The sequence below is a fragment of the Aquarana catesbeiana genome, linkage group LG02 (genome assembly GCF_042186555.1).
Source record: "Aquarana catesbeiana isolate 2022-GZ linkage group LG02, ASM4218655v1, whole genome shotgun sequence".
Lineage (NCBI taxonomy): Eukaryota > Metazoa > Chordata > Amphibia > Anura > Ranidae > Aquarana > Aquarana catesbeiana.
The window spans coordinates 460,354,863-460,375,866 of NC_133325.1; the positions used below are offsets into that span (position 1 = coordinate 460,354,863).

Consider the following 21,004-nt stretch of genomic DNA (forward strand, 5'->3'; position numbering starts at 1 on the left):
GCGTAGTAAAGAAAGTCATACGCTTGGGCGGGTATACACATGTATATACAGTAATATACGTGTGTGTATATATCCCCAGAGAGCCCCTCACTTACATCAGGGTCCACAGAGAGCCCCCTTACATCAGGGTCCCCAGAAAGTCCCCCCTTACATCAGGGTTCCCAGAGAGTCCCCCCTTACATCAGGGTCCCCAGAGAGCCTCCTCCTTATATCAGAGAGCCTCCCCCTTTCATCAGGGTACCCAGAGGGCCCCCCATTTACATCAGGGTTCCCAGAGAGCCCCTCTTACATTAGGGTCCCCAGAGAGCCTCCCCCTTAAATCTGGGTCCTTAGAGAGCCTCTGCCTTAAAATCAGGGACCCCAGAGAGCCTCTCCTTTGCATCAGGGTCCCCAGAGAGCCTCCCCTCCCCTTTGGGGACCCCTGCAGAGACTCAGGGCTATTGGCCCCAGATTCGGGGCTATAGCCCCAAAAGCCACCCCCTAGCAACGCCCCTGGGTATGAGGTTTGGGTTTGCAAAGAATTCACCATATTTGGAATTTGTGGTCCAAGAAAATTAAGACAGAAATAAGGCAGACTGCAATTTGGGAGCTGAGAGCCTATTACCTTTTGAAGGGTAACCTGGATAAGTTCACCTTTTGCCAAAAAATAATAAATGCACATTTTTGTTGCTGGTAAAAAAATGTGCATTTATTATTTTTTGTTGCAGGTGCCTGTAAAGCATTGCACCAGCGATTAGCAGATCACTGATGCCATGCAGGTCTCCTTCAGACCTGTCAGTGTATCTGCTTCCTTGTACCTCGTACAAGGAAACCGATACATTCTGACAAGAAGCATGAATGAACTACCATGGCGCTCCACAGTGCCATGGTAGTTCATTGAGAACTACAAGCCGACAGCTGCTAAGGCTGTCGGGACTTGTAGTTTTCAATTTTTCAGAGCACTGTGAATGAGTGATGAGGACGGGTGGGCAGATGAGACCGTGGGTGTGAGAGGGGTTGTCATGCCGACGCGTTTTGTCCATCTAATGCGTGAGCTTCCTCAGGGGATGACCCCCCTATGACTCAACCTATATGGTGACTGACACGGGCATGTCATCTTCATGCTGGCTCCGCACAATTGTATATGCATGCTCAGGTATCATTCAGGCTGTAGATATTTTTTCACTACTAGACTGTGTACAGACTTCATGTTGCCATTTCTGTTGGTCTCCATTCAGTGTACGCTGTGATTCTGTATACTTGACCAATTGAACTGTCAGTATTGGGTGACAAGCACTTTTTATATCTGTGGATTCACCACGGCCTGTATATGAGACATTTTTTGCTGCCCCTGTTCTGAGAGGTTGCCTAGTGGGAAACGATATGTTTGAAATTCTAACTGTATTATACCTGTGTCCATTATGGGTGACATAGTGAACCTGGATGTTACCCACTGATCTGCATTGTCATGCACGGGCTAATGCAATTATAGGGTATTTCCTCAGGATCTAATTTCTGACCCTTATTAACAATTATTATGTGCTTAATACAGTTTGTCTGAGTGTAGGTGCGGATGAGACCCCGAGGGTGTTTTAATGACAATGTTGTCAGTTTTAATTCTTGTTGTGTCACCAACCTTTTTGCAAATGATTTTCATATATTGATTGCTAATAAAGATATTTGAGGAGAGATTGCGGTTTGTCATCTGCATAGAACAATAGTGGGTTTTTCCCAACTTTTTTACTGTCATGGGATTGAAACAAATCTCCAACCAAATCAAATTGGACCAGCCTTGCAGCATTCTTCCCAGTAAATTTTTATGCAGTATGCATGTTTGCATGACTTCAAATTAAAAATGTAAAAAAAGTGTTAAAAAATGTGTAGTCACGTAAATAAAATGCATATAGAAGAAAAAAATCTATGGCAGCTTTGAATAAGTTACTGTGGGACTGCCCAGGCCAGGAACTTGAGGAAAGGGGCAGTTTTCACCAGTTCTTCAAAATGTATGATTTATGGCCACTATTCTCTTTGCTTTCCTCAGCGTGTAATGCTATTGGATAGGCTACAGGGGGGTCACATTCTTCTGCAACCTCCTACAAACAGAACATGAAACTTCTCTTTTTGTGCTGCACAGCACTGCGGTACATGTTTGCACATCACTATCCTGCAATGGACCACAATTACTACCAACACCAGCCAGCATGGCTGGGGCGCTAATCTTTGAGGCATATCGCTGTAAGACACATGGGAATTCAATGCCCAGTGTGTAAAAATGCAATGTCTTGGATTTGAGAGCAGTTGCTCAGGGTGCTTCATTTGCTGACTCTGTACATCCACAGCAAAAATGTCTTTCTCGAGACAAAAAAACAAAAAACTGTAGTATATATCCAACAACACCAGGGAGGCATGAGGAGTTCAACTTTAATTAGAGAGGTTCAACCTATCATTGGGCACAGAACAACCTTGATATTTTTAAGGCAATTTATATTCCAGCAACCCAGAACCAGTTGGCAGACCATAACAGCAGATCATTTGCAGACAACAATGAGTGGTCTAAAAATGCATAACTAAGATGTGGGGCGTTCCGGGGCTGAACATAGCAGCCTGCTGAATACCAAATGTCCCTGCTTCATAGTCCACTATTGGTACAGTTCGAGGAAGGGGTATGTTTTCTTCACCAGCCATAGAATTTCACCCTAGTGCACATCCTTTTTTAAACTCGCCTGATCTTCAGATTGAAGCCCCAACCAAACACAGTAATTACAGTAATCCCCTATTGACCCAGGAGATCACAGTTACTGTTCCTTTACTGCTGGGCATAGATGTAGAGAAACCTCTACTTCTTCCTGCAGATCTGGATTTGCTGTCCCAGCATCACCCTCTTTAATCTCGACACCAAATGGCAAGGGAATTGAAAGGGAAAAACTAGCTTCTATGCAGTGTTCCCAAGCGGTATTTGAAACTTTATTAAAAGCCAAAAAAGCTTCCAATAGTACAATATATTATTGCAGATCATGCTGTTGGACATGATCTGCAAGGCAGCAACTTGAAAGTCTGTCAATACTTTTGTGGCCCATTATAGAGTAGATCTAGCCAGCCTTACTACAGATGAAATTGGTAGAGCATTACTCAAACTCTCATGACCAAATTCTAATTTTTTTCTGGATTTCATTACATTTCATTTTTTGTTTCTCTCACTGTGCATGGCAATTTATTCCATTCCGTATGCTGCCATGATGTTCCAGGAAAATGGAAAATTGTGTACTCATCTTTGTGTAATTTTTCTTCCTGGTGCATCTTCTTGGCAGCATATGCATTCCCACCCTTATGGTGGTAGTTACAAAGAATAGGGTGTTAGGACATGTTCAAAATGTATAAACATATGAAGTTGAGGGCATCCTATTGAGCTGAGGGTGGCAGAGCCATAACCCTTCATATGCTGCCATGAAGATGCACCAGGAAAGGAAAATTATGGAAAGGTGAGTATACAATTTTCCATTTTTTCATGTAGTGTTTTTTCTCTATCTATCTTTGTATCTGTTCAAAAGAGGGCAGAATAGAGTTTTAGGCCTCTTGCACACTGCAGCTTGAAAATGCTCAGTACAGCTAATTTTTTTACTGAGCTAAAATACAGCCCATTAATTGTAATGTACCTATGCACACAGGCGTGTAAACAAGCGCCGTGTATTCTTCAGAAAAAAAAAATAGAAAAATTAGCATTTTCGGTCAGTAATTTACACCTCATGCGCTTGAAAGCGTGCATTCGTGCACATTTGTGCGCGTTTGCACACAAATTCACACAGATTTGCCCATTGACATTGTGAATGCGAGAGCAAGCTTCCACGCATGAGCGGAAATGTGCCTGAATTTGTGCGAAAATTGCATGAACGCATATGCGCGAAAATGCACGGAAATACATTAAAAATGAAACATCTGAAAAAGTAGATGCTCAAACAGGAGTATCGTGTGCAAGAGGCCTAATAGTGTGTGTTTTAGAGTATTTTTTCTATAAAACACATAAACTTTTTTTCTTATTAGGAATACCAGATGTTGTTTACAGAATGCAGTGCAGAATCTGGAGTGAATGTCATGGAATCCTTGATCCAGATAGCCAGGTAAATATCTGAATTAATTTTAGCATCACAACAAGCTAAGAATCATTTAGCACAAATGTATACAAAGGTCAATCAGACAGTCTGGAAATTTTCAGAAAAGTGCCCAATTCACCATTTACTAAACAACCTAAAAAAAGAAAAAAAGATATATTCTATTCTATATTCTATATATAGTATATAGTCCTTCTTACATTTAGACATGTTAGGACTAGTCCCAATATTTGGCCCTCGTAAATGGCTCAAAAGTGATATGAGCATGAATATGTATATATATGCGGTTGGACCTTAAGCTATTCATGAAGCATGATTAATTTGCCTACCTAAGTAATCTTTATATAATTTTTAAGGACGTATACTGTAAGACTTTTATTTGGTGAAGTGGGGGTTATTTACTAAAGGCAAATCCACTTTGCACTACAAGTGCAAACTACAAGTGCAATGTGCACTTGAAATTGCATTGAACGTGCACTTGGAAGGGCAGTCACTGTAGATCTGAGAGGGACATGCAAGGAAAATAAAAAACAGCATTTTAGCTTGAACATGATTGGATAATAAAATCAGCAGAGCTTCCCCTCATTTCAGATCTACCCCTCAGATTTACAGCGACTGCACTTCCAAGTGCACTTTCAGTGCAATTTCAAGTGCATTTTGCACTTGTAGTTTGCACTTTTAGTGCAAAGTGGATTTGCTTTTCGTAAATAACCCCCATTGTTTTAATAAATACCTTAATCAGGTTTGTATTATAGGCTTACAAAAGGATATATGAGACTTTTATTTGGTGCATTGTTTTAATAAATACCATGATCAGGTTTGTATTATAGGCTGACAAAAGGACAAAAATTTGATAAATATTATTATTATTGTTGTAACTGTAATTGTTCCTGACAGTTTCAGTATCATACATAGGCACACTATCATCAGCATTTATTTTCTAAATTAACATCCAGTGTGCATGGGACCAACATGATTAATTGTAATGATGATCACATGATTGAGATTAGTTGTGAATTGCTAGGGGAAACCTGGAGCTGTCGTTTGACAAAAGGGCCTGAGCCTGTGTGTGTGTTCCTAATTCTCACGTAACACATTAAAGTTCTCTTGTTCACAGGCCATTATGTTTGAGAGCATAAATTATGAGGTTGTAAACACCATCTGGTTACATTTTCATATTTGCAACAATATAATGCAGTATGATCCCTCTCTTGTGATCAATAAATAATCCTTCTACGGTTGGATAATTGTGTAGAAAATTATTTTGAAGCTGAACCACAGCCATGTTCAGCCTTAATGTAACATTTCCATGCACAGTAAAGTTAAAATACTATTTTCTTTTCTGTCAATAGACTATTCATGTTATTTATCTTAGTAAGGATTTAGATTGTAAAATACCTGCTCTGCATTTTATCATAATATATAAATTATGAATTTAAAAAAGTGTTCCCTACACCTTTTTGAAAGGTCATTCTATATCCTAAAATTAACCTATGCCCAAAATATGCACACTAAAATATTTACATATTCTGAACGGGTAGTAAATGCACTTTAAAGCAAGCCCGCATTCACCTCTGTAGCTTTATGCATTGTAGAGAAATTTAAATATGACAGAGGCACTGTCATAGAGAGCAGCATTTTAATAATATAACATGTAGAGGTGCTTAAACCACTGTGTATTTCACCCACTAAGACCTAAAATTTCACTTTTATTCTATCATCAAAAGATTATTGAAATGGTCCCCAACCTATATCCTACAGAGAGTAAACAAGAAAGATAGTGGAAGGGTTCTTTCTATACTGGCTGCAAATACATTTCTGTCTCCAAATCGCTTATTGTTTCAAAAGCCTATGAGTCTCAGCTGGTATATTCTACACTCTCTGATAAACAATAAAAGTGCCAGGTGCTATTAAACTGTCGCAAAACCCAACGTGTTTTGCCCTGGGGGTAGTCCTGTGCCGCCATATAAAAAAGTGCAATAAACACATGTATAATGGCAGTATATAAAAAAGAGGATTTTAGTGGGACTTTTAATGAGGTATAGCGGGGCCGTTCAGGTCCCCTCCTCCATCCCGGCACAGTAATATTCAACAGACAAAGCAAGTAGCGGGACTTTCCATGAAGCACACGGGAGCAATAATAGAATGGAGTAAAAATTGCTTTTAATTAATTTAGAATGTTGTAAAGTTTTTATATCAAATAATTCTATGCATTTTGCTATATATAAACATTTGTATAACTTTACAAATTATAAAAAACAGAGAATATACATAAATCAACATTCCAAAAAGAAATCGATACATGATATAGAATACATGGAGTAATTAGAATATGTTTACATAGATAAATTTGGTAAAATATGCAGGTTAAAAACAAGCAAAAATGTCACTGAAAATAAGGTACAAAAAAGGGACAAATGAATTGGAACGGCCATCAAGAATTCATAGATGTGTACACTAGGTTGTTGTTGGCTCTACGCGTTTCAAGACCTTTATGCCTATCATCAGGAGCAAAAACCGTAGTAGTAATCTATAAATAAAGGATACAGTAATATTTAGTAAAAAACAAAAAACAAAAAAAAACAAACTAGCCCTGGACAGGAGAGGTCCCCCTATGGACCCAGCCTGCCCAAACACTTACATGCGGGTCCTTGCAGCGGTGGTGTGGCCATGCAATTACCAGACCAAGCCGCAAAAGTCCCACACGGGAGCTGAAGGGACACAGTGCAGCAGACAGCAGACCCACATGAACAGTGCCCCACGGGGGTCACAATGTGAGAAATGGTGATGTGGATAAGGAGACCCTTGTGTGAAGATAAACTATGAAAAAATAACAAAAAGCAAAAATTGATGGTGAGTGATAAAAAGCTGAATGGAAAATGGTGTGTGAAAAAACAGGAAGGAAAAAGTAGTCAGTGAGTAAGAAAAGGAGTGATAGAAGTAAAGAGAAGTGTGTACCTGAATCTAGATGACTGAGAGCAAAAGTGCCTGGGTGCATCATGCTTGACAATGAAAAAAATTAGGTGGGGTTTGTGAAACCTGAGTGGGGAAGGGGCCCATATAGGCCGTGCCACAGCAGACACGCCCCCAACGTCACGCGTCAGTCCACAGATGAGGAGAGGAAGGGGGGACACCAACAGCCAAGGAACCAGACCACCATGGTCCCACAGGCGGAGGCACCAACCAGACCACCCCCCAGTGGGCTACCAGATAGCAAACACTCAGCCGGTGGCGCAGCGTCACATGGACGCCGCACGCCCGGCCGGGAGTGCGTGACATCGACGCGCAGTGAGGACGGTCCCGCCCACCCCACGTCACAACAGGGCGGAGGGAGGGTTCCCAGTGCGCGTCACAGCTCCCGAACGGGACAAATAGGCAAGGTCCAGTGAAAAAACACAGACAACACTGCGCACATGTAAGGAAGAAAAAAAAATTTGGTTACAAAAAGAGACAAAAAATTAAAAATATATATTGAAACATAAAAAAGGGTTGAAAATACATGAGAGCGGCTGACAGGCAGCCGTATGGGTATGTAGGGGAATTGCTAATGGTGCAACCGTGTGCCTGCCATCCCTAATCAGTTAGTATATAAAAAAGAGGATTTTAGTGGGACTTTTAATAAGGTATAGCGGGGCCGTTCAGGTCCCCTCCTCCATCCCGGCACGGTAATATTCAATAGAGAAAGCAAGTAGTGGGACTTTCCATGAAGCACACGGGAGCAATAATAGAATGGAGTAAAAATAGCTTTTAATTAATTTAGAATGTCGTAAAGTTTTTATATCAAATAATTCTATGCATTTTGCTATATATAAACATTTGTATAACTTTACAAATCATAAAAACTTTAAAAAATTATAGAGAATATACAAAAATCAACATTCCAAAAAGAAATCGATACATGATATAGAATACATGGAGCGATTAGAATATGTTTACAGAGATAAATTTGGTAAAATATGCAGGTTAAAAACAAGCAAAAATGTCACTGAAAATAAGGTACAAAAAAGGGACAAATGAATTGGAACGGCCATCAAGAATTCATAGATGTGTACAATAGGTTGTTGTTGGCTCTACACATTTCAAGGCCTTTATGCCTATCATCAGGAGCAAAAACCGTAGTAGTAATCTATAAATAAAGGATACAGTAATATTTAGAAAATATTACTGACGAAAAACGTGAATAAAAATCACTCCATGCTCCATGACAGTCTCTGCAGGAAATATGTGCTGACAGATAATCACCACCACCTCAGTGTGCAATGCCTGGTCACCTCAAAGGAAGACCCCCTTGGGTCTATTGGCACTTTCAATCACTTCCCTTGAGAAAGTCACTTGACCTATGACGCAACGCGTTGGAGGAGCTGGTGATGACACTTCCGGTGTCTCGTAATCATGGATGTGTAATGAGGAGGAGAGCTGTCCTATTGCAAACTGATTAAGTAAATGTGAGTATGATTTTTATTAATTAAAAGCAAGTTATTTAATCAATCTTGCGCGATGAAGATTTTATTTGCTTTGAGAAATTGAACCTGGAGAAATCAAACTGTATGTGGAGAAGTCCTGGTAATCCTGGAGCCATTAGCTGAAGCCTGTTTCTAATCTGGCTGATCCTTTTTTGGAGTATTATTGAAAGTACCAATAGACCCAAGGGGGTCTTCCTTTGAGGCAAGCAGGCATTGCACACTGAGGTGATGGTGATTATCTGTCAGCACATTTCCTGCAGAGACTGTCACGGAGTGATTTTTATTCACGTTTTTCATCGGCATTCAAGAGTTTTATATATTTTGTGCATGTGGGCTTTTTTGTGTTTTTATATGATCACTATTTTTCACCCATGCACTGGAGTTTATTATTGATTATTCATTTGAGGTTTAGCAGATGATCTTCTATTTGACATGAAGTTGGTTTCAAACTTTTGAAAAAGGCAGTGAGCCTATTGGGGAGTAGGGTAATAAGGATTCTGCCTTGATTGTATGTAGATGAAATTGTAAAAGCTTTACCATTGTTGGACATAATGATTAGTATATAATTTATTATAGAGTTTCTTTACAGTAGCATTGACCAAAAAGCAACTGACTCTGTTCATAGTACCTGTGGACTGGCCTCATAGATATTGGAAAGTTTAGTGAGACCTTTGCTCAGATTTGAAGATTAGAATTGAGGAACTAGGGTTCTATCGGGATGTGCTGAGTAAATTTAGAACTGAAAGCTCACAAGATAAGCAGAAGATATGAATATAGTTTCTAAAAAATAAAATGTCACTGTCCTTTCCACTTATAAAATGGAGGTTGATTTCTTATAAGTAGGTTTGAATGTACTGTAGTACTGAAAATCAAATGCTGTGAACTCCATCCAGCCTAACCATGACCTTGAAACCTAACCTCCCCATTCACTCTTCTTTTATCATTCCATACCCCTGATTGCAGCAGAAAGATAGGAAGATCTTTAACATTTATAGGGCCTTGTAGCCAAATACCTACAGTACTGTGCAAAAGTTTTAGGCAGGTGTGAAGAAATGCTATAAAGTAAGAAGGCTTTCAAAAATATATATATATTAATTTATTTTTATCAATTTACAAAAGGCAAAGTGAGCAAACAGAATCAAACTCAGTGTGGGTTCAGGTACAGTGCTGACAGTTTTTAAAAAGGTTATCTGTGTGTGTGTGTATGTACATGTGTATGTGTTTATATATGTATGTGAGTGTTTATATGTGTGTGTGTGTGTATTTATATGTTTATGTATGTCTGTGTTTGTTTATATGTGTGTGTGTATGTATATGTGTGTGTGTATGTGTTTATATGTGTGTGTACAATATCTCACAAAAGTGAGTACACCCCTCACATTTTTGTAAATATTTTATTTTATCTTTTCATGTGACAACACTGAAGAAATCACACTTTGCTACAATGAAAAGTAGTGCGTGTACAGCTTGTATAACAGTGTAAATTTGCTGTCCCCTCAAAATAACTCAACACACAGCCATGAATGTCTAAACCGCTGGCAACAAAAGTGAGTACACCCCTAAGTGAAAATGTCCAAATTGGGCCCAATTAGCCATTTTCACCCCCCACTGTCATGTGACTCGTTAGTGTTACTAGGTGTAGCACTAACTCTCTGCGGAGCTGCTGGTTTAAGCGGGTCTGTTACCTTCACTTTGCTTCCCTCTGTTTCACCGGCACCGGGTCTAGGGGTTCCATTGAGTTTACTTCTGGACGACACACGCACCAACACTGGAGTACGTTTTCAATGCTTTATTAAACAGACAAACTTTAGGAAGTAGCAGGAAAGAGGCGGAAAAGGAAACTTTCAGGAGAAACTCAAATATCTTCTTGTAGAATCTTAGCGACAAATGTCCTGGTAGAATTCAGATAATTATGTGGAATGCGCTCCCCTCGTGGGAAACACTCCTTGCTCGTCTGGATAGCCCTCTCTCACCGGTCTAGCAGCCAGTACGCAGCACGAATCAAAAGTCTCTGCCACAGACTTGTTTGGGGGGATAAATCCGTACGATCCTCTGCCACAGGATGTATCAGATTTTCTGCAGTGAAAGTCAGTCACAGTGCCTGAACCTTTAAGCCGAACCGGCAACACTATGCTGTGTAGTTACTTCTTGTGGATACGTCCTCCAACCGAGTCACCAGGCCCCTCTATAGACCAGCTCACCGCGTGATCTCTCCAAGACGGGTCCTCCCCTGGGATCTCCTCGGTTGTCCAGCTTCGTCACACAGGAACGACAGCTCAGGACCATTCCTCGGCCGCGGTGGTAGGCCCCAGACAAGCCTCTGGACCCACCCCTGCGCCGCAGCATCGTGGGCCTCCCGATCGGAGCACCACGAAGTAGCTCCTTAACGCATACCTGTCGGCCAGGAGGGCCAGCAAGTGGCTGCAAAACGACCCTAGAATATGGCGTCTGTCCCATAAATACCCTCTTCCCAGAATGCAACTCGGAGGACCACCTCCACCGAGCTTGCCTCCGAGACAGAGGAGCATCCATACACTTCGACACGTTGCTTTTCCAACACTGACCAGTGGCAACAGCGACACCCACCGGTCAGTACGGAAACACACACAACGTCAGCCAAGCTGGAACAGAGGCAAACTTTTACCTACCTAATGCCCAAATTACTAAATTTACCTAACATGCGGTAGATTGTAAATCTACCAGCGCTACATAGGTCTAAGGTATGATTGGGGAGCAGGTGTGTTAAATGTGGTGTTATTGCTCTCACTCTCTCATTCTGGTCACTGGAAGTTCAACATGGCACCTCATGGCAAAGAACTCTCTGAGGATCTGAAAAAAAGCATTGTTGCTCTACATAAAGATGGGCTAGGCTATAAGAAGATTGCCAAGACCCTGAAATTGAGCTGCAGCATGGTGGCCAAGACCATACAGCGGTTTAACAGGGCAGGTTCCACTCAGAACAGGCCTCGACAAGGTCGACCAAAGAAGCTGAGTGCACCTGCTCAGTGTCATAACGAGAAGTTGTCTTTGGGAAATAGATGGATGAGTGCTGCCAGCATTGCTGCAGAGGTTGAAGGGGTGGGGGGTCAGCCTGTCAGTGCTCAGACCATACGCCACACACTGCCTCAAATTGGTCTGCATGGCTGTTGTCCCAGAAGGAAGCCTCTTCTAAAGATGATGCACAAGAAAGCCCTCAAACAGTTTGCTGAAGACAAGCAGACTAAGGACATGGATTACTGAAACCATGTCCTGTGGTCTGATGAGACCAAGACAAACTTATATGGTTCAGATGGTGTCAAGCGTGTGTGGCGGCAACCAGGTGAGGAGTACAAAGACAAGTGTGTTTTGCCTACAGTCAAGCATGGTAGTGGGAGTGTCATGGTCTGGGGCTGCATGAGTGCTGCCGTCACTGGGGAGGTACAGTTCATTGAGAGAACCATGAATGACAACATGTACTGTGACATACTGAAGCAGAGCATGATTCTCTCCCTTCAGAGACTGCGCCGCAGCATGATAACGCAACATGATAACGAACCCAAACACGCCTCCTAGACGACCAATGCCTTGCGAAAGAAGCTGAGGGTAAAGGTGATGGACTGGCCAAGCATGTCTCCAGACCTAAACCCTTTTGAGCATCTGTGGGGCGTCCTCAAACGAAGGGGCAGGAGAGCAAGGTCTCTAACATCCACCAGCTCCGTGATGTTGTCATGGAGGAGTGGAAGAGGACTCCGGTGGCAACCTCTGAAGCTCTGGTGAACTCCATGCCCACGAGGGTTAAGGCAGTGCTGGAAAATAATGGTAGGCCACACAAAATATTGACACTTTGGGCCCAATTTGGACATTTTCACGTAGGGGTGTACTCACTTTTGTTGCCAGCGGTTTATACATTAATGGCTGTGTGAGCTATTTTGAGGGGACAGCCAATTTACACTGTTATACAAGCTGTACACTCACTGCTTTACATTGTAGCAAAGTGTCATTTCTTCAGTGTTCAGTGTCACATGAAAAGATAGAATAAAATATTTACAAAAATGTGAGGGGTGTACTCACTTTTGTGAGATACTGTATGTGTGTGTGTGTGTGTGTATGTATGTTTGTTTGTTTGTGTGTGTACAGTACTGTGCAAACATTTTAGGTGGGTGTGAAGAAATGCTGTAAAGGAAGAGTGCTTTCAAAAATCTATATTTTGATTGTTTATTTTTTTTCAATTTACAAAATGCAAAGTGAGCAAACAGAAGAAAAATCTAAATCAAATCGTAGACACAGTGTTCCGCCAAGGAAACTTAATGCAGTAGATTAGCATGATACATCATGCTTACTTCCCTTCGACATCAGAAGATGTCCAGCAGTCCCATCAGCACAGAACTGTCAGAAACCAGTGGGACTCAGGTACACCCATCTACTGTCCAGAGAAGTCTGGCCACAAGTGGTCTTCATGGAGGGATTGCAGCCAAAAAGCCATACCTCTGACATGGAAACAAGGCTAAGCAACTCAACTATGCTAACAGTACAAAAATGAGTGCCGGCAGCAACAGTGAAGCAAGGTGGAGGTTCCCTGGGGCTTCATTTCTGCAAATAGAGTTGGAATTTTGGTCAGGATAAATGGTGTCCTCAATGCTGAATAATACAGGCAGATACTTATCATGCCATACCATCAGGGAGGCATGTTATTGGCCCCAAATTTATTCTGCAGCAGAACAACAGCCCCAAACATACATAGCCAATGTCATTAAGAACTATCTTCAACGTAAACAAGAACAAGGAATCCTGGAAGTAATGCTTTGGCCCCCACAGAGCCCTGATCTCAACGTCATTAGGACTGCCTGGGATTACATGAAGAGACAGAAGCATCTGAGGCAGCCTACATCCATAGGAGATCTGTGGTTAGTTCTTCAAGATGTTTGGAACAAACTACCTGCCAAGTTCCTTCAAAAACTATGTGCACGTGTACCTAGAAGGACTGATGCTGTTTTGAAGGCAAAGGGGGGCCACACCAAATACTGATTTGATTTGGATTTATCTTAGGTTCTTTTACTTTTTATTTTGTTAACTGATAAAAATTAAACTATTAATACTTCTATTTTTGAAAGCATTCTAACATTACCACATCTTTTACACCCGCCTAATAGTTTTGCACAGTACTGTAGAGCTTTTTTTTTTTGTACAATATATTTTGTACTATATCATTACTATGGAAAACCACCTTCAACTGGCATGCAGAAAGGCTCCCTCTTTGCAAGAGTGTTATTATTAAATTTTCTAGAAGACTTTTCTGCAATCTGCCAGCATATGGTATAAATGTTGTTTTTACTTCATGCCTTCCTTCATGCTTATAGACAGCACTTCTATTCCGAGAGGCCAAGTGAAATATTGAAAACCTTCAATCAGTGACATCAGTCTGATCTTAGCAGTGTTCACATGCCAGTTTCTTTGTATTGCCTCCAATATTTTAATTGATGTTAAATAAAACTAAGAGTTTTCATTTCCCTGTACTTTCACCATGTTGGTGAAATACATTGAAATCAATAGGGCACAATTAAATCAAATATCCGGTCTGCTGGATTATATTTGTAAACTTCCCCCTTTGCCTACTATACATTTTCTTCTCTTATTTTAACATCTACAGCACAGGTGTCAAACACAAGGCCCGCGGGCCGAATCCGGCCTGTATCTGAAGTTTTCTACCTTAAAAAATGGAATAAAAATGTCACATGACCATCCTTTGTCTTTAAGGATCCAATTCAAAGGATTCATACAATGTATTGGCATTATACACTCACATCTTATAATTTACAAGGTGGGAACTTTGTTGAGCACCTTTGATGGCAAATTGTAAAAATTGCAGATTCTCACTTCTTCTCTATATATTGCTAACAAATAGGCAAACACATACCAGCTTATAATCCCTAAAATAGGTTTAGAGTTGGGGAAGGACCGTAAAACTCTTGGACTGGGAGCATCAGTTGCATTAAATGTCCTTGCCTCTAAAACTTCTGTTTCTTCTATTTCTGTCCCCATAGCAGATCCTGGCTGCATACCCCACCAGTTTCAATGTAAGAGTTTTGTTTCCACTTCACAAGACCTGGAGCGCCTTTTTTATAATTGTGAGGCACATACTTAAAGGGCAACTAGAATCTAGCTTCCACATCTTAAAGCAAAAAGATTAAATGTATTCCTGATCTCTGTCACAGGTAGTGACAGCTGCTCATGATTAATAACCCACTGCCTGTTTTAACCTTAACCAACAGTGGAGAGTGGGTTAGTAATGATAAGTCACCATTCCTGTTGGTCTTGTGTTGACAGAGAGCTGAAGGTGGTGAAAAGTGTTACTTTTTCAGAAAGTTAACATCAACTTCATGACCTCCTAAAAGCAAACAAGTAACAGTATACAGAATGACTACTATTCTAAAATGATAAAGCCCTGGAGAAGATGGCTTTAGTATACCCAATTGCATTTACCAACAAACAACATACCGGTCCTCTGAACAGAGTAGAGGGGAAACAATGAAAGGACAGTGTGAGCTTGCTAGGGAGAGAGACAAAGCTCAAGGTTCACTTTAAAAACCAGTAATGTGTATCTAAACCCAAAGTATTCTTTTAGTTTTGAATGGAGCGTGGAAAGGTTAGAAGCTCTGTCAGGTTTTTTTTTTTTTTTTAAGTGTACTTTCATCTTTGCAGCCCAATTGAGATAACATCTACTTTATATTTGTTACATGTCCCCATTCACATAGCAAATTTCAAAATTGCAGCTTATCTTTTGGGCTCTTTTCTGGAGCGTCCAGCAAGGAAAAATGCTGCTTAGTTCTGTTATGCCCCGTACACACGGTCGGATTTTCCGATGGAAAATGTCCAATCGGAGCGTGTTGTCGGAAATTCCGACCGTGTGTGGGCTCCATCGGACATTTTCCATCGGATTTTCCGACACACAAAGTTGGAGAGCAGGAGATAAAATTTTCCGACAACAAAATCCGTTGTCGGAAATTCCGATCGTGTGTACACAAATCCGACGGACAAAGTGCCACGCATGCTCAGAATAAATAAAGAGATGAAAGCTATTGGCCACTGCCCCGTTTATAATCCCGACGTACATGTTTTACGTCACCGCGTTTAAAACGATCGGATTTTCCGACAACTTTGTGTGACCGTGTGTATGCAAGACAAGTTTGAGCCAACATCCGTCGGAAAAAATCCTAGGATTTTGTTGTCAGAATGTCCGAACAAAGTCCGACCATGTGTACGGGGCATAAGTCTTAGTTTATGAGGGGCTGGGAAGCTGATTAACGCTGTATGTACTGTAATATTCAGGCAGCTCTTTATTATCAGTTGAAAATAGATTTGAACACTGTATGTTCTAGCTAAGGGTTAAAGGTTTAGAAGCTAGGCTTAGGGCACACTTGGGAGAGACTCACCCACATATAATAGGGTGTTCTCAATTTTGACTGCAAAAGTGGAAATACACTTTAAAATGTACTGAGAAAAGCACCAAGACTCCAAGACCAAGGCATAATGCTTATTTGGTAATGTTTTTCGTGTAGGTCACAGGAGTGCACTTACTTTTGCACTCATGTGACCCAAAATCATCCGACAGCCAGCTAAAGCCCACTGTTGGCTGACTTCACAGAGCTTCTCCAGACTCTGGATGGATCCCAATAAAATGTCAGGATCCACCCAGATTCATGACTGGCAGCTGGCTCAGCCTCTCAGTGTGCTGCTGAGATCCTACGCCAGCTGCTCTGGCCCCCTCTCTAGCCTGGTGCTCCAGTAAGTTCTGGAGGGACAGAGCATAAAGTGGTGACTAGACATGTGCACACTGAAATATTTTGTTTCGGAATTTCGTTTTAGTCCGAAAAATAAATTTATTTAGTTACTCCCGAAATTCGTTTTTATTTATTTCGTTTTTCGTTAAAAATTGCATTCGTCCGAAAATCCAAATTAAGGTCGAATCTGTCATTGAAGGCTTATGGTATCTGTCGAATGTTCAAAGAAGATTAGACGGAGCAGCTAAACTGTACGACACCGCATAGTTTACCTGCTCCGTCAAATCTTCTTAGAACATTCAACAGACACCATAAGCCAAAGTACGTGTGTACTTAGTTCTAGCTATTTTACTGCTCCTCCTCTTTGGTTACAATCAGCCAATAACATTCATCATCATCATTTTATTTTTATTCATCTTTTCTCCCCTACGTCTAAACTTTTCTCCCCTACGTCGAATCTTTTCTAAGTCAAATATTTTCTCTCTATGTAGAATAATCTTGGACTAATAGAGTTAAGGTTAGGCACATTCGACCACAGGTTTGATGGACACAGATTGTTATTGTCATCATCATGTTGAATCTCCTATCTATATCGAACTGTTGTAGCAACGAAAACGAAAATAAAGCATTTGTTTAGGTTGGATCTTTCGTTTTTCGGATTCTGCACTTTCGTTATTGTTTGTTAACGACTTCCTGAGGAGGGGGAGAGGAGCATTTTAACAAACGATAACGAAAATACCTGAAATTCGGACGAAAATGCATTCGGACGAAAACAAATGCACATGTCTAGTGGTGACTATCACCGCTGTCTGCTCAGCGCAGATCAAGCACTAAGTGAACAGCGGTTTTTAGTCTTGGAGCCGGCGGGGGAAAGCTGCAGCATCAGATCAATGCTGCAGCAATATAGGTGAGTATAGATGTTTGTTATTTTGATTTCCCATACTTTTCCTTAAAATGTAGGTTGTTTCATAAAAGTATAATGTGTACAGGGTTTAAACCCCCTTCATCACCACCACCACCATCAAATCAGTGAACGGAGCAGGATTTCCCTTAAAGGGTTTGTAAAGGCAGAAGGTTTTTTATCTTAATGCATTCTATAAATTAAGATAAAAAGCTTTCTGTGTGCAGCAGTCCCCCTCAGCCCCCTAATACTTACCTGAGTTCCCTCTAGATCCAACGACGTTGTATGAATGTCTCGATTGCTTGGGACTTCCCTCTTCACTGGCTGAGACAGCAGTGTGGCACCATTGGCTCCCGCTGCTGTCAATCAAAGTCAGTCAGCCAATGAGAAGAGAAAGGAGCGGGGAAGGCCATGGCTCTGTGTCTGAATGGACACAGGGATCTGCGACTCAGCTCTTGTGCCCCCATAGCAAGCAGCTTGCTGTGGGGGCAATCGACAGGAGGGATGGGCCAGGAGCACTGAAGAGGGACTCGAGAAGAGGAGAATCCGGGCTGCTTCTGTGCAAATCGACTGCACAGAGCAGGTAAGTATGTTTGTTATTTTTAATTAAAAAAACTAAGACTTTACACTCACCTAAAAGCAGAGTTCCACTTTTTCCACTTTTTAGTTTATTAAAAGTCAGCAGCTACAAAGTGTAGCTGCTGACTTTTAATAAACAGACACTTACCTGTCCCACGGTCCAGCGATGCGAGTGCCCAAAGCCTCGCTCCTCTCCCCCTCCTCAGGAAGTCCCACTCAAAAGAAGGTACCCCCTCCCCCCCAAAAAGAAATGACATGCCAAATGTGGCATGTTAAGGGGCATTTTTGGGTGGAACTCCGTTTTAAGAGAGTCACCAGATTTAAAGTGATTGTAAAGTTTTTTTTTTCCTATTAAAATAACAAACATGTTATACACAGTGGTTTTGCACAGGGCAGCCTAGATCCTCCTCTTCTCGGGTCCCTGGCTGGAGCTCCTGGCCCCCCCCTCATGTTGAGTGTCCTCACAGCAAGCAGCTTGCCATGGGGGCACCCGAACAGAGCTGCAGCTCTGTGTATCGATACCAGACATGGAGCTGTGGTACGGCCCCGCCCCCTCTCTCTCCTGATTGGCTAACTGAGTTTGATTGGCAGCAGCTGGAGCTGTGTCTCAGCCAATTAGGAGGGAGAGTCCCAGGAGGGGGCTCAGGTAAATATTAGGGGGCCTGAGGGGAGCTATTGCACACAGAAGGCTTTTTTTAGCGAATGCAATAAGATAAAAAACCTTCTGCCTTTGTAACCACTTTAAACTTCAGGATTTTCCTGGCTCTACCCAGGTAGCAAGCATTTGTGCTGCAAGTTAGAAAATGACTTGCTAAGCTATTGCTAAACTTGCCAGGCTTCACAATTTTGTTGCACAATTGCAGCAAGTCGGCATTGCATAACTCTAGATCAACTTTCTTTGCAAACATTCTGCAAGTCTGCTGCAAGTTCTGCTTCAGTTATGTTGTGAAATAGTAATTCCACCACAGGGGTCACTGTGGCTGAATTTTCCTGCTGTAGACTTGCAGAGCTCTTGCTGTAGACCAGTGGTTCTCAACTTGGGGTCGGGACCCCCTCGGGGGTCGAATGACGATTTGCCAGGGGTCACCGAATCCTGGGCTGTTCCTGAAGCCCGCGCCGTTCTCCAGCCTTTTTGCAGTCGCCCAGCAGGGCTGCTCCTGGAGCCTGTGGCCACCCAGCTGGGCTGTTCCTGGAGCCCGCGGCTGCCCACCGCATGGCTGGGAGGCAGAGACCAGAGGTCAGCTGACTGGTGAGGAATGTGAAGTGGGAGGGGCTGGAGGAGACCCTATCTCCTGACTTCAGCATAGGTGTCACTGCTACGAGACACCACAAAGTCAGAAACATAGTGAAGCTGGAGACACAGTGAGTAACACTACCTGTGATTATAGCTGCCATTAAAAGTCCCCACTACAGTTCTCAAATCAGCAGATGACCTTGATCAAGAGCAACTAAGTTGGCTGATCAAACCGCCCCACCAGCACTGCCACTGATCCCATCCCCCCACCAGCACTGCCACTGATCCCATCCCCCCCTCCCCCCCCACCAAGGAGTAAGAGAAGGAATAAAAATTGAGAATACATGGAAGGGAGAGGAAAAGAGGGTGAGGAACAAAGAAAAAAGGGAGAGAAAGAATAAGAGAAAGAACAAGAAACACGGCTAGAGAGAGGGATGGGGAAAAAAACAAAAAATTAGGATAGAGAGAGATAAAAGGGAAAGAAAGGAGAACAAAGAGAAAGAGTGGTACATCCTAAAATGTACCATAAGGGGTTTTAATACTGTACAAGTGGAAGGGACTCAGTGGGCACTATATGTCCGTGGGTTAGGGGCGCAAATTACTTGTCTTGCCTTGGGTGCTGACAACCCATGGGGTCACGGCACTAATAAGGTTGAGAACCACTGCTGTAGACTCACCACTGAAACTTTGCTCTTGCTAGAGACTTGCCACGTGAATTTGCTACAAATTGGAATAGTGTCAACTAGAGCTTGTGCTTCAAGTGCTCTGCAAGTGTACAACTTGCCAGTGAAAATGTGCAGCAAGTTAACAGACTTACAATTCAACACTGTCACAAAGACCTGATGAAGGGGAGCTTTGAACCCCTGAAATAGGTTTGATTTTATAAAATAACAAACTTCAGTAAAATTATTAACTATCTTCATACCACCTGCTTGGCACTTTTTAAACTGCAAAGTGCACTGCAAACTTATCTTAGATATCAGCTTGTATGGGTCCCTTATCCTCCAGAGAGCTGCTTAAGAGGGATTCTTCCCTAGGACATTATCAGGACCAAAGTGATCCAGACCCCCACACCCTAAGAGGTGATTTATCTCACTTTCAATGAGACGACAAAAAATAAAACTGGTCTAGTTTGTAAGACCTTTTTTGGTCAATATAGTCATCTTTACTGTTTATGCCTTCAGTGTATTTTCAAGTATGTTTTCTGTTTAGTACACTTTCTTTCCTATTATTAAAATCAAAAATACAAAAATCTCATTTATACTGTCCATTTGGAGGTATCTGTGTCATCCAGAGGTCTGTGCTATAATAAATAACTTGGGCTTTAAATAAGATTTATTTGTTTTGCAGGTCTTTGAAAGAGCATGAGGACCATATGAAAAATAATGTGGTAAAAATAAAAAGACCCGTATGCCAGAAGGAAACACGCTGTTGTGTATAAAGACAACCAAATGTACAGTGAAATAAAAAACAACCCAAAGCAGATTCTAAAGCAACCGTGTAGTAAACTATTCTTCTGCTGGCTGATATAATTGTAAATTACTTTATAAGGGTACCCAGTCTCAGGTATTTTAATATTCAGGAAATTGTCTTCCTAAATGGTTTCGCCTTAAAGGCTGTGAAAGTTTCAAAAAATATCTCAGCATCTTGTGGCTACTTGCTTGCCATGTTTAAATAAATATATGTATTAAAATATTGGGTGAACTTGTCCTGTTATTTTTCTTTATTAAAGGGAATATATTGTTTCTTTTATATCTTATGTTTCTTTATTTATTAAATAATAGAGACTTACTTCAGTATCCAAAAATGCTAATGGAATCCTGTTTCTGTTTCCCCGTGTGCAAAACACTAAATTCCATTAGTTTACAGGGTATGCAAACCCTGAACAATGAACTTTGCTTTATTGCTCCATGTTGGTATTACATTTTGTTCTTTAATCTAGCTACACTTCAATGCTACCCCACTTCCTGTTTGGTTTAAAAATG

At 41.5% G+C, this 21,004-nt stretch overlaps 1 protein-coding gene across 3 annotated transcripts in view; it reads left to right on the plus strand.

Moving 5' to 3' along the window:
- The window catches only part of RAB44 (RAB44, member RAS oncogene family), a 194,884-nt gene extending 174,170 nt beyond the window's left edge, over positions 1-20,714 (plus strand). For all 3 annotated transcript variants that reach the window (XM_073615658.1, XM_073615659.1, XM_073615660.1), the window contains exons 15-16: positions 4,018-4,094; positions 20,370-20,714. In XM_073615658.1, the coding sequence (XP_073471759.1) occupies positions 4,018-4,094; positions 20,370-20,460 (168 nt within the window). In that variant the 3' untranslated portion in view covers positions 20,461-20,714. The remainder of the gene's footprint in view (positions 1-4,017; positions 4,095-20,369) is intronic.
- The last annotated feature ends 290 nt before the right edge of the window (positions 20,715-21,004 follow it).